The sequence below is a fragment of the Polypterus senegalus genome, chromosome 7, assembly GCF_016835505.1.
Source record: "Polypterus senegalus isolate Bchr_013 chromosome 7, ASM1683550v1, whole genome shotgun sequence".
In the NCBI taxonomy this organism is placed as follows: Eukaryota; Metazoa; Chordata; class Cladistia; order Polypteriformes; family Polypteridae; genus Polypterus; species Polypterus senegalus.
The window spans coordinates 141,801,167-141,816,678 of NC_053160.1; the positions used below are offsets into that span (position 1 = coordinate 141,801,167).

General features: G+C 36.9%; 1 protein-coding gene across 1 annotated transcript in view; it reads right to left on the minus strand.

Moving 5' to 3' along the window:
• fam172a (family with sequence similarity 172 member A) overlaps positions 1-15,512 on the minus strand; it is a 716,959-nt gene that overhangs the window by 158,805 nt on the left and 542,642 nt on the right. The window contains exon 10 of the mRNA XM_039759350.1: positions 5,913-5,997. Coding sequence (XP_039615284.1) covers positions 5,913-5,997 — 85 coding nt within the window. The remainder of the gene's footprint in view (positions 1-5,912; positions 5,998-15,512) is intronic.

Here is a 15,512-nt window from a genome sequence, read left to right on the forward strand (position 1 = left end):
GTACTGACTTAGTAGGTGCTCAAACTTTTCTAAATGGAACATTTACTCTTTTATTTATTTTACATTTTTTAGTTTATCAAATAGATTGTAACTTTAAATTCACATTTGTTATAAAAATGCCATTGCTGAAGTTGTATTTACTATTGTTTATTTCAAGTGTCAAAAAAAAACAAAAAACAGGCAACTTGGCCAGGGGTGTGCAAATATTTTCATGTAGCTATACATTCTCATCAGGTAGTCATCTGTGGATAACTGAAAAAAGGAAGATCAGGAGACAGGCAGTCTACATTATAACTGAGAACATTCTAAAAATCAATAGAGCAGTCAAAGGCAAAGGACTGTTACTTGTAATAAAATATACAGATTTAGCATTATCTTTAAGTAAAATAGATCTTGTAATGATTTACAGGCTCACCTATCAGGAAAAATGAGCATTTTCTAGAAGTTAATCTGACAGACACTACAACAGGCATTCATAAGGCAGACTTTGTTAAATCTAAAACCAGTTCAATTAAGTTTTTATAGTAATAAGAAAATAAAATAACTAATCTAAAACATAAAAACCTAAAATTTCAGATGGGACTGGCTGGTATATATTCCAAGGTTGTATGGTAACTGCAAGTTAAAATCTTTTAAAACAGAATTTACAGAACTAAACTTTGCTTTTTCTACAAGTTTTTAACTTCCTGTATTCTCAAATAGTTAAAATATGTACATAATAACAGCAAGTGATATAGTGACTCAAAGTCACAAAACTCATGTATTGTACACTTGCTGGAGTAAACCATACATCATTTTTGAACATATTAGCCCTGCCTCAATAACTTAACAGCACTGTAAACACAGAAAAAATAAAACTTTATGTAATACACTTACGTGAAACTGCAGACATAGTTACTATTTAGTAGGTACAACTGGATTCAGTGTAAAACTACACTGTGATTAAGGCAAGATTTCACAGCATACTTCTTATACAGTACTTAAAACAACAGTGCAAATAGTAAATGAAGATAATTAGTGTCTGCTGTGTTATGATTTAAATGCAGATCTTTGCAATGTAAGTTGCATGGGAAAGACACTACTGTTATGTTGAGAAGTCAGGCTGAAGATAGATCTGAGCCATCTATCTCAGTGAAGGCATTCAAACAGGGCACATGTAGGGTCCTAGACAATGCTGTCAGCTGGACTGAGAAGCTATCTGCAGTGACATGTAGCCTTATTATTCCTTAAACTTTTACATAAAAATACATTTTGGGAATTGCAACATTAAGACTGAAATTAACCTTATAATCTACTTTGTGGGATTCATGTTGAAATTAAGGTAAGGCATCTAGAAACACAAAAATCACCTCAATGTGCTGGGCATATATCACCAATTTTTCCTGCTGTATCAGGAGAACCTAATATTTACTGGGTATCCAGTCCTACTGCAAGCAGGTGCTACCAGTCCTGTGTGGCTGACATTATCTCTATCAATTTCAATGTACAACTGACTAGAAAAGCAGGTTGTCACACAAGGCAAATACAGCAGAAGTGGATAGGGGATGCACTACAAAAACTTCCTCATGACCATAATCGCATGTAATAAGACCATTGCGTTCCTATTAGTTAACTTTAATCCAGAACTATACTAAGCCTCAACTAATAACACCTTTAAAAGTAACACAATTTTCATTAACCATGATTATTAAGAAATAATCACATTCAAAAAGTTGATGTCAAAAACTGTTGGCCCCGAAAGATGTCTCTGTACATATGGCAACATTTATGCAGAATTCTCAACATACATCTCTCTATTATAATAAAAAAAATCCTGGGACGAGACGAGACGAGACTTTTTAGCGTGGGACGAGATGTGACTTTTTCAGAGACATACTTTCACATCCCGCGAAACAAGACTTTGTGCCAAGAGATTTAACTATGCCTCAGGTCGGAAATAAAAGACAAAGAGTAGATGACAAAGTAGAACGTCGTAAAGAATTCAAAAACATTGGCATGATACACATGCAGAGCAGGTTAGAGATAATGAATGTAATAAAATACGAAGGTCTCAAAAAATGATCATAATAATAATACATTTTATTTATATAGCGCCTTTCCCATGCTCAAAGCGTTTCAGAGTGTCTTAGAAAGAAAAAAAAAAGCAGGGTTTATGTAACATTGGATACAAATGCTTTCCTGAATAGAACAATGAAACAGATAACAAAGCATTAAATAGAATAAAGGACAATAAACCAGAGTAAAATACTAAATTCAATACTAAAAGAAAAACCTAACAAATAACCTAATTTGTGATATAACAGACACACAAATTATCCTGAGCATCTGGACAGAGAGGTAAACTGAAAGAAAGGGCAGAATGTTAAATTAAAAGCCTTCCTAAATAGATGAGTTTTAAGTTGTTTTTTAAAAGAATGGAGTCAGCTGATCTAATTAATTTCGGGACGTCATTCCAAAGTCTGGGTGCTATGGAGCTGAAGGCCCTGTCACCCATAAAGTACAGGTTAGTGTGAGGCACAACAAGATTACCAGAATCAGAGAACCTTAGTAGGCAAACAGGAGCATAATGATTTATAAAGTCACTGATGTAGTCCGGTGAAAGACCATTTAAAGCTTTGTGGGCTCTTAATAGAATTTTAAATTCAATCCTGTAAGACACAGGGAGCCAGTGAAGGCAAAGCAGAATGGGTGTGATCTGCTCATTGTTGCTGGTTCAAGTAAGGATTCTTGCAGCAGAGTTTTGAATCAACTGAAGCTGTGAAATAAGATTAGAAGGGGCACCTGCCAGCAGCAAGTTACAATAATCAATGCGGGATATGATAAAAGCATGGACGTTTCTCAGCATTAGAAAAAGAGAGGAATGAGCGAACATGGGATATATTATGGAGGTGAAAGTAAGAAAGTTTCTTAATGTGGTTTATGTCGGGGGAATAAGAAAGGGAGGAATCAAAAATGACACCAAGATCCCTTGCATCAGAAGAAGGTCTGATAAGATCACTGTCAAGAGTGACTAAACAGGAGACAATTTTCTTAAGTAGTGCTTTAGTGCCAATTTGAAGGAGTTCAGTTTTGTTGCAATTTAATTTTAAGGAGTTCTGCTACATTTAGGTTTTAATTTCACTGAGGCAAGTTGTGAGCCAAGAAAACTCTGAGGAAGTTGAACTTTTGACATTGAAATAGAGTTGAGTGTCATCTGCATAAAAATGATAACCCAGTCCATAGCTACGAATAATATGGCCAAGGGGAAGCATATAAATACAGAAGAGAAGAGGGCCAAGGACAGAGCCCTGAGGAACTCCTTGTGTGACTGGTGCTGAGCTGGATTTGCTGTTGCCAAGACTAACAAACTCTTGCCTATCAGTTAAATAGGACTTGAACCACTGGAGGGCAGTCACAGAGATACCCAGTATGTTCTCCATTCTGGACAGCAGAATATCATGTCTGACAGTGTCAAATGTTGCACTGAGGTCTAACAGATAATTAATATGCTGGTTTGTCCAGAGTCTGCTGCCAAAAGCAAATCATTGGTTACCCAAAGAAGAGCAGTTTCACAGCTGTGCTGCGACCTGAAACAAGACTGAAAGGGTTCCATCAAATTATTAGAGGTTAAGTAATTGGTGAGCTGGGAGGCTACAACATGCTCAAGAACTTTTGACAGAAAAGGTAAGTGGGAAATAGGCCGAAAATTGTTAAGATCATCACCATCAAGACCAGACGTTTTGAACATGGGGGTTACAGAAGCAATTTTAAAAGTGGCTGGCACAAATCCAGTGTCGAAGGATACATTGATTATTGTCGTAACAGTCGTGATTATGGAATGAAGGCAGGATTTAAGAATTGTGGTGGGGATGGGGTCCATTACACAAGTAGCTGGCCTCATCTTACAAAGCAGGTCATTAACAAATACTGATGTGATTGGTGAAAATTTAGAAAAAGAGCTGGATGGAGTGGGAAGACAGGGAAGGATATAAGTGAATGATGGATGTATGTAATTTTTCACAGACTTCAGTAGAGGAGGTAATTGGGCCAGATGCAGGTTGGAGTAATTTATTAACTACAGAAAATACAACCCTTGGGTTATCATGGCCACTTTTTATTATTCTGCCATAATGTGTGTTCTTGGCTGCAGTTGGTGCATCTCTATAAGCTCTTTGATGGTCAAAGAAAGCCTGGATGTGAACAGTGAGGCAAGTCTTATGTGACATTCTCTCAAGACGTCGGCCAGTTGCTTTCATAGATGGTAGCTCTTAATTATACCATGCAGCTGATTGCTTAAAGGAAACTTCCTAATGTTTTAGAGGAGCTGTTTTATCAAGTGCTGTATGAAGGGCTGAGTTATAGTGGTCAACAAGACTATCTAGTATTGATGGAATAGGTGAAGACAGAAAAAGATCAGAAATGGATACAGCAAGAACAGAGGGACAGATATTTTTAACGTTTCGGAAAGAAATTTGACGTTTACAGGTAAGAGGAGGGAGAGATAATGAGACAGTGAAAAGCACTGCTTTATTGTGAGAGAGTCCCAAATCACTGCTACAAGTGTTGCCAACAGATAAGCCAGATGTGCAGATCAAGTCCAGTATATGACCACCAGAGTGGGTTGGAAAATCAACATGCTGCACCAAGTCAAAACAGTCCAGTAAGGACAGGAATTCATTTCTCAGTTTAAATGTAGTAATGTCAATATGGATGTTGAAATCGCCAAGAAGAATGACTCTCTGGGAAAGTGAACTTAAGTGGGTTATTAATTCAGTCAGATTAGATAAAAAAAGACTCATTGTATTTCGGGGGACGATAGACAACAATAAGTGAGACAGGACTAGATTTTGTTATTAGCTTAAGAGCCAGAAACTCTAAAGACAATGGATCATAAATGGGGATTCTGTTGATGTTTAACTTTGATCTAGCAATTACTGCTACTCCTCCACCTTGTCTTGAGCTGTAAGGATCCGTGAAGTGAATGAATCTGGACGGGGTCACCTTCGTAACAGATGTAAAAGCATTTGGTTTTTGCAAAGTTTCTGTTAAGCATAACAAGTCAAGGTTTGAATCTGTAATGAATTCTGATAGCACCAGCACTTTGCCATTAAGAGATCTTGAGTTAAACAGTGCAATATTAGCCGATGTGGGTTCGTTGTGCGCAGATCCATGACTATGAGTTTATTTTAACATATTGCAGATTTGGCACACTGACACTCCAGTTTCCAAAGCCATGAGTAGGACGGCATATTCCTGAGCAAATGCTCCTGGTGAACTTTTAATTCGCAGCTCGGCTGTGGCGGCTACCTAACCCGCGATATAAAAAGTAAAGATCGCATTAGCCCCAGCAAATGTAAATTATTATTCGGTGAAACAACGGAACAGCGAAAAGAGATTGAATATATTGTTAAGATTTAAACTTTAAGTTGAAGACTTGTAGATCGTCTAATTCATGTTGCTATCTGGGAAAAGTAGTGTTTCTTCCCAATGAAGAGGCATATCAGTGACAATTAAAAGATTTGTTCTTTGGTGAAATTGAATTTGAAATCCACATACACAAACAGCAGACACACGAAGCGGCTGGCATGTGGGGGGGTGGGGGGGGTTTGGCGAGCGAAGGCCCCTAGTTTTGCATAAAAATGTGAATGATTTTAATAACACTTCTTCAAATGTCTACTTTCCTTTTACATTTTAAATATGAATTTAACATATTAACAACTGACGACCTTTATTACGGCACAGAGACAATAAGACCACTTTATTTATGGTAATGATTTACATAATACACGGCAGACTATGGTATTGTACATGGTTTGTTTTTGCATGGTAAGTCAAGGTAGATCAAAGGTTAACATTTATATAAAATATAAAATAATAATTTATTATTAAATCTTAGAGTTTACACAATCCTTCAGCAAAAATATTTCACTTACCTGCAGAGACACGTGGACAGTCTGGCAACATAGTCTCAATTGGTGTATCTAATGCCTCAGTACTTGATACCCAGTTGCAGCAATGCTGAAAAACAGATTTAAGATCTTAAGGAACTACATATTATTACATTTTACAATTAAAAAGTAAAACTCTAACCTAGAGAGTGCAATTAGGCCATCAAATATGTTTTAAGACTTTAAAATAGCAAGAACTTATTCTTAACATGAATGAAGTATAATTTAACTTTTAGGTCCTTTAAGATTAAACACATTTTAAAACTAGACAGTTGGGGAACATGCATCATTGGAAAACAAATAATTTACTCTATTAATTAAAACAGCTCAAAGAGTGACAAGGTTTTCAATTAAGAAGAAAAAAGTTAAGCAAGAAATCATCATTCAATACTTAAAAAATTATTCTGACATGGAAGTACGTTATAAAATGTCCTATTTTGCTGTAAAAATATAATCTCATTATGGAAGCACTTCCATTCTGTTGTCCCTCTAAATGGTTTTCTGAAGTATTTAGTAATAAAAGAATAAGTGTAAAAGAAACTGTTCAAAATTTAAAAGCGCAGATTGAAGGTATACTGAATTTTCATTTTTTGTAAGAACAGCAGCACTGAAAATCTCTACAAAATAATTTGAAATAATGTTTGATTTATTGATTCAGCACATGTTGGGAGAGAGTTCACAAAGTTCATAAATTCAAATTCATTTATAAAAACTATCATTTAAGTCAGTCCTGTATATGTATTTAGGCATCCATGCTCTGCAAGTGTGTTCATATATAATTGTGGAATTGATGCTTAATGTTATTTGATTATAGAAAAGTCTCAGATTTGTTGCTGAATTAATGCATATATGACTCACAATAGACAGTGAAAAGAAAAATGAAAATGACCATGTAAGTCAAAAGTCAAAGAACAGATCAAAATTCAAAACTGGGAGACAAGTAGATGTTTCTCGTCAAAGCCAAAACTCCATCAACAATTCAGAGTCAAAAAACAACAGAAGAAATAAAAAAAAAAACAAAAAAAAACAAAGTAATAAATAATGATCTTTTTTTGATGGAACAAAACAAAATTTATCCACCATGCTAAGACACTGCAGAAACGCCTGGAGTGCTTTATATTGTTGTTAAAATGATGTCACAAATAAGCATAAAACTGGGCATTCTGTGAAAGATCTCCATAAAAATGACAGAAACAATTACCTAAAATGGAGTCACCTAAATGTTAAATTTCATTAAATACTGAACTTTTTTAAAACAGATTCTAGAGAAGATTAAACCCCAAAATTGGATTCCTTAAGTCACAAAACCTTATAATCAATATATTGATTGTTAGGATCTGCACAGGAATTTTTACAATTTATAAGAGTAGGAGATCATAACACATACAGTGCTATGATGCTGTCAATTTACATACAGTGCTATGATGCTGTCAATTTAACAAAGTAATTTTTTAGCACACCATTGCTGGAGAGTGGACATTACCTCGGAGAAGTCAATCATAACTTTTGTCTTACTTTTTAAGTCAAGGTGCTCATTGTCATCGTGATTACTAGGAAATAGACCCTTGCCATTAACACTATTTTTGTGAATGAATTATTGCCAAAGTAGCTGTGCAACCCAAGTCATTATCCTAACTACAGGGTCACAGGGGTCTGCTGGAGCCGATCCCAGCCAACACAGGGCACAAGGCAGGAAACAAACCCCGGGCAGGGCGCCAGCGCACCGGAAGGCGTGCACACACACACAGCCACACACCAAGCACACACTAGGGACAATTTAGAATCGCCAATGCACCTAACCTGCATGTCTTTGGACTGTGGGAGGAAACTGGCTACCACTGCACCACCGTGTGGCCCCAACCCAAATTATATGAGTTAAAAATCTAAATAATAAACACAGAGCTCAGCATTAACATTTGCAGTGCACCATCTAAAGGAATGCATTTTGTAACGCATGTAGTAGTACAATGAATTGCATTTGTCATTCCCACATTTTATAAAATGCATTACTTCAAATGTTTGTAATGTGCCATCTGTTTGAATGACAAATGAAATGCATATGCCTCAGTTATTTGCCATTTAGTATAGGATTTAAAAAAAAATAAATTAAAAAACGAATGTTTACAAAAGGATGATGGGTCAATATAGAAGTGAAAAAAAGGCATAACTCAATGAAAAGTTTATGAATGGGTAGAAAGCAGGAAGTATAAAGCGGCAAGAACAAGTAACCACTTAAACTCAATCTGGTCAGCCATCAACATCGTACACACAATCCTACATAAACATGGTAAATGCCTTCATCAGAGAAGATTGACAGATTATATTGGCTGCTGTTGCTGCACATTTGGATATCTATGGATGTACACATGCCACAGTACATGATGACTTGGGGTACTGTAAAGTGCACAGGATGGATACACAAATAGTTTTCTGATGTACACAAGCAAACATCCTTTGGTGAATTTCAGTAGGTTTTAGTCCCTCCACCCAAAGAACTCTCACTACAGCACATTGTTCAACAAAGGTGCAATCCTGCAGTGGAGTGTCCACATTAATTTCACCTTGTCCTGAACTAGACTAACAACATATCTCGTACTCCCTTGTAACTTTGAGTGCCATGATAAAATAACATTAGATTGAAGAATATTTAAGAGGGGAAACTTCAGGCACCTCAATATAATAAAATTTGAGTGAAGATCTTTTCCTAGTAAATCATCAGCTGCTACGAGTATAGTGTACCAGTCCTCATCAATACACTAAGAACAGGTGCTGGTACTCTACCTCAAAATTGAAAGAAGTGCTTACCACAGAGTAATAGCCCACTTCGAGCACTTATTTTATACTTAATTTAAAAAGTAATACTTGAGCAAAGTAAGCAGCTTTTGGTGTTAACAAAAATATCTGCAGCACCAAATTCTGTTCTTTGATAATTACTGGTAATTTTTTATCCCTAAAAATGCATACTTATTTTTATGTTATGGGTAAGAAACTCAGGCATTAGAAAAACCAATTTATTTAATGAAAAACATAAGATATTTTAGAGATGGCCTATTAGTTTTGCATGCTTAAAAACACAGGTAGTGCAAGTGCACCAAACTTGCTTTTGTTATTAAACAGTGGCAAAACAGAGGTTCTCCTCATTGGCTCAAAATCATCATTATCCAAAGCCGATAATCTTTCTCTTGTTATTGATAACTCCATTGTTTCCCCATCACCTCAGGTCAAGAGTCTGGGTGTCATCCTCGACAGTGCTCTATCTTTCCAATCTCACATTAATAACATCACTCGGTATGCTTACTTCCAAGTCTTACTATCAAATCATTTTCAACCTTCAAATATACAGTAATCCCTCCTTGATCGCGGGGGTTGCGTTCCAGAACCGCCCGCGATAGGTGAAAATCCACGAAGTAGAAACCATATGTTTGTATGGTTATTTTTATATATTTTAAGCCCTTAGAAACTCTCCCCCACTGTTTATAAATATTCTCCGCACAGTTATACAGTAAACCCTCGTTTATCAAGGTTAATCCGCTCCAGACAGATAAATGAATTATCATGAAGTAGGATTCTCTATTTATAAATCTAATATTTTCGCAGTTTTAGCACTGAAAACCTGTTTACGACCTTCTAAATATGTTTTTTAACATTATTAGAGCCCTCTAGACATGAAATAACACCCTTTAGTCAAAAGTTTAAACTGTGCTCCATGACAAGAAAGATGACAGTTCTTTCTCACAATTAAAAGAATGCAAACATATCTTACTCTTCAAAGGAGTGCGCGTAGCAGAGAATGTCAAAGAGAGAGAGAAAAGTAAACAATCAAAAATCAATAGGGCTGTTGCGCTTTTAAGTATGCAAGCACCGCAATAAAGCGGCTGCAATGAAGAGATCAATGTGAAGGTAGTATTAGTCTTTCAGCATTTTTTACAGGAGCGTCCATATCTTCTAAGCAAACAGCAACTGTGCAAACAGCCCCTCTGCTCACGCTCCCTCCGTCAGGAGCAGAGAATGCCAGAGAGGGTGAGAAAGGCAGAGAAAAGCAAACAATCAAAAATCAATACGGGCTGTTAGAGCTTTGAAGTGTGCGAAGCACCACGCGGGAAGCATATCGTATATCATTGAGGAGTTTTATTTAATACGTAATATGTGCTCTGATTGGTAGCTTCTCAGCAATCTGCCAATAGCGTCCCTTGTATGAAATCAACTAGGCAAACAAACTGAGGAAGCATGTACCATAAATTAAAAGACACATTGTCTGCAGAAATCCGCGAACCAGCGAAAAATCCGTGATATATATTTAGATATGCTTACATTTAAAATCCGCGATGGAGCGAACCCGCAAAAGTCGAAGCGCGATATAGCGAGGGATCACTGTAAACCTAAAATGCATCTGTTTAAAATGGCTTTTTCCTTATGATTACAGTGGCTTTGTTTGGTTTTAATTTTTATATCTTCTGTATTTTCTAATGTTTTAAGTTGTTTATAATGTGTTTTTATTTATTTATTCTTTGTTCGGTGTCCCTGAGTTCTCAGAAACGCGCCTTGTATAAATAAAATGTATTATTATTATTAATATTACTGTAAATGTAGGTTCAAAAACTAACATCTTTGTGTACACCAAAGCAGAAGTGCAAAAAGGGAAATGTTATATCCTGTTCTCATATTCTCGTGGAACACCAAGGGAACTTAAAGCAATAGCAGTTGAGAACCACTTCTCTATAGCTACAATTTCAAAATGTTTAATGTTTCAGTGATAACTGCTTAGTTGCCATAGTTAAATATACCATATTTGAATTTAACTGAATTTAACTGGTGTCTCAGTTACCCACATGGGAAAAATTAAAGTAGTTTTAATGTTTTTTTTAAAAAGCATGTTATAGTGACCCCTGAATTTCACCATGCAATAATTTGATTAAATATTTTATTGTTACACACACTGTAATAGCACAGTGAAATTTGTGTGCCACAGTTGTTTTGGGATATTGAGGGATGCAGGGAAGTGCATACAGTCAATAAGACAATAAGAATATATATAAAAAAAAATAAGCACAGAAAATAGGAGTAGCGGAAGAATGGCATAATGCACAACATAAAATTCAAACAGAACTGTACAGAAATATTAATTGCAAATTTTGAAGTAGAAGAAAAAGGCAGATGGCAGTACACATGTAACATACAGCACAATTACATACTATATAATCCAGCAGGAGAGTACACTACAAGGAATGTAAGATCAGGTTACTGAGAGTTCAGTGTTTTTATGGCCTGGGCTAAGAAGCTGGCAACAGTGAAAACTGGGGATGAGCTGGACAGATGGCTGGCATCAGAGATGATGAATTAGGCCCTACCCTACTCAGATATTGAGTGGAGAAGATGGTATGAAAATGTGAAAGGTCAGCCCAGTGAAGTACTATGGACAGTATTTTAGAGGAGCTTATGATCCTGGCAAACCAGGTGTTCAAACCACACCATAATGCTTCTGGTCAGGATACTTTCAATAGCAAAGCAGGAGAAGCTCAACAGGATTTTGGTTCCCAAACAAAAGCTTTTTAGGAAAAAGTCTTTGCTGAGCCTTTTTCAGGATGTAGATAGTATTGACAGACCAAGAAAGGCACTCCGTGGTGTGGAAACCCAGGACCTTGAAGTTGCTAACTGTCTAGATGGGGCAGCTGTTTATGTGGAGTGGAGTGTGACTGTCTTTGTTCCTTCTGAAGTGAATAATAACCTCCATACTTTTGTTGAAACTTAGACAAAGGTTGTTGTCACAGTACCATACAGTTAGGTCTCTTTCCTCTCTCTTGTAGGCGGCCTCATCATCATCGCTGATGAGGCCAATCATGGTGGTGTTGTCTGCAAACTTGATGATGCTGTTGCCCTCATACATTTGTAAAAATCATACTTTAAAATTATTATTATTATTATATTATTATATAGCAGTGGGTTGAACCAGCAGCTTTGAAGAACACTGATATTGGTGAATAGTGTGGAGGAGGTCTTGTTGCCAGTTCTGACTGACTAGGGCCTATTTGTCAGGAAGTCACTAGTCAGATGGAACTGCTGAAACCTAGTCCCTGTGCTTCTCAATGGTATTAAAGTCAAAGCTATAGTTGGTGAATAGTAAAATGACATACACTTTGATAATGACATGCTTATAACAGATTACCACATAACAGATGATTCACATTCATTTAATAACTTTTGAATGTTACCTGCTTGTTTTAATGTATGATTTAGCACCATACTAGATTGAAAGGAACCTCTTAAAAGTTTGCTCCAAATCTCAATTTATTTAAGACTGCATCAGGGCAGAATTGTAATTCAGTGTCCATCTAGTCATTTATAGATCAATTTATTTCAAAGTAAAAGCTCTGGGGCCTACGCACAAAAATGTTGCATAAGGGCATTTCCAGGTTCAAATCGTGATGTATAAACCCTAAACTTGGCGTAAAGCTATGCACATTTTCCACAGTAGCTCATACCCTGTCGTACACAAGTTCTGCGTTCAGTTTTGCAGACTGTGGCACCCAGCGTCAAAGCAATGCTAATGTTCCTGCGTGGTACCCTTTCTTTTTTAGATCCACATCCCTGACACGGCTTTATAAATACACTGTAATTAACCGCATATTGTTTATTACTTTAATGCATCTGATTATAATTAACTTGTAACAATATAATGGTCCACAGAATGGTCAAACTATTCCAAATACCATAACTGCTTTAGCTTTGTTACTCTCACTTACCTTCTTCTTTTTTCAGCTGCTCCCATTAGGGGTTGCCACATCGGATCATCTTTTTCCATATTACTCTCACTGCACCACTTGGAGTATTTATATCACTGTATCTGAGTGTGAATCACAGCTGTACAGCAGCTGACTGGAAAGAGAATTATCGGTATACAGCACCAAGCACATGCTGCCTCAGCCATGCTGTCTACTGAACTACTCTCATATGGCAAAAGCTTCAGAACCTTTCCTCGCGGTTTAGAAACAGTTTCATCCCAAGAACTCTAAACGCACTCAATCAGTCCATCAAGTGCTCCTTGTAGAACAGTTTGTACTTATAAGTACAATTACCTCACTGTAAACATGCGATACAGTTATAATATTGCACAACCTGAGCCACTTTACAAAGCATGTATTTACATGTGATGGCAATATCATTTTTAAGATGAAATGCAGCAAAATATGTTTATTATATTATACAGATAAAACTTTAACTTCATTTAACACTAGAATTACCAGAGCCTACAAAAAAACTCGTAGATCCGGCCCACCTTAAATCCGTTCGCACCTCTCCATCAGCGTCTTTTGTCCTTTAAATGTGCCGATGAAGACAAGCAGCCTACTATTCCATCCCCCCACAGCTACAGAACGTGCACAATGTTCTCCCAGCTCATGCCTTGATTAATTATCTGGGAGTGAAGTGCTGGAGTTTTAGAGTGGAAATAATAGATTGTTACATTGGAACACTTGCATTTCATGTGTGTTCCGCTTCTACAATAATCTATTTAAGCACAATGTTAAAACAGAAACGTTTTTCATATTTTAGTAGTAAATGACAAAATACTGGCTTAAACTATATAATGTGTGAAGCCAGACATCCAAAGATCAAATAAACACTTTCACAAAAGGTTAAAGGATAAGACAACAGCTTCCGTGGCGTAGTGGTAAGATTTGCTGACTTGTAATCAAGAGTCACTGTTTCGGTCCCGACTACCTCCTATATTTGCCATTTTCAGTAGTGAGCCGCTCTTATCTATACTGATAAAAGGCAAAGCCCTCACTGACTTACTGACTGACCCACTCATCACTAATTCTCCAACTTCCTGTGTAGGTAGAAGGCTCATACCTTACATCTTACTTACAAAAATCGGGCAGGTTTAATTTTGAAATTCTGCGCGTAATGGTCATAACTGTAACCTATTTTCGTCCATATATTGTAACAGACTGCAGCTCGATGGCCGTGGGAAGTGGAGTTGAGTCTCGCATCATCACGCCTCCCACGTAATCACGTGAACTGACTGTGAACGCAGTACATAGAGAACAAGGAAGTGCTCCAAAGAGCGCTGAAGAAAAAACGCATTACACAATTGAGAAGGCAGCAAAAGAATATCAAGCGAGTGGCGCATTCAAGCATATTATTAAGTGCAGCTACTGCAGTAACAAAGCACGGTGTAAACCGTAAGTTTAACACTAGAATTACCAGAGTCTACGAAAAAAATCGTAGATCCGTCCCACCTTAAATTGCTTCTTAAAACTGTTCTCACCTCTCCGCCAGCCTCCTTTGTCCTGTAAATGTGCCGATAAAAACAAACTGCAAGCAGTCGGCTATTCCATCCCCCGACCGACTTAGAACGTGCACGAACTTCTCCCAGCTCATGCCTCGATTATCTGGGAGTGAAGTGGAGTTTTAGAGTGGAAATAATAGATTGTTATTTGGAACACATGCATTTCATGTGTGTTCCGTTTCTACAGTAATCTGTGTAAACACATTGTTAAAACAGAAACTTTTTCATATTTTAGTAATAAATGTTACAAAATGTAGACATAAACTATAAAATGTGTGAAGCCTGACAGCCAATGATCAAATAAACACTTTTATAAAAGGTTCAAGAGTTTTACAACAGCTTCCGTGGCATACTGGTAAGATTTCGTCATTTAGAGCGATGCAGACTTGCTGTACCTCAAGAGATCCGAGTTCGATTCTCCACTGGGGAGAAAATTTATTTATTTTTAACCTTCGCCGTTCTGCCTGCCTGAACTCCCTGTCTATCTATATAGTAATAACAGTAACATTATTATTATATAGTTTCCCTGTCTATCTATCATATAGTGCCTTTCCTTCCTACCTATCTATATATCCATCCCCTTAGCTGTTTTAATATATCTATTATACAGTGCCTTCCCTGTTTATTTATATATCTAGTGCCTTCTCTGCCTGTCTGTCTGTCTGATTGCATATAGCGCTGAACTTAGTGCTCTGTACTATTCTGTCCTCTGCATGTCCTGGAGTACAAAAGAAACACCACCATACAACAACATGTGCGAACTGGCAAGATCGGGAAAAAAAACATGCGGTCACTGATTACAAACTGCAAGATGAATGAAAGAGACAATATATGTAAAAACATCATCGCACTAATGCAATATTATTTGAAAACGAACAGCGTCAGATCGGGTTTGAATATGCGCACGATCTGATGCTGTTCGTTTTCAAATAATATTGCATGTACTGTGCGTTGAAACTGCTGCACTGAATAAGCTGACGCTTTCTGTAACAGCGTCAGCGTTCAAACCTGATCTGACGTTCGTTTTCAAATAATATTGCATGTAATGTACTATTTTAGAATAAAAACATACATTTGATTTCAGTTAGTCTGTAAGAGCCAGTGTAAATGCATGATAATTGTAAAGGATAGCTTTTTTTTTTTAATTCAGTTCCATTCTCTCAGTCGCGTTCACGATCCCCCCCTCCCCATCTGACACTGCTGTTTTCACATAAATTCACGCTATAGCTTAAATGTGATTTATTTGGAGACGCGCTAGAGCTTGAATGTTATTTATTTGGAGACGCGCTATAGCTCGA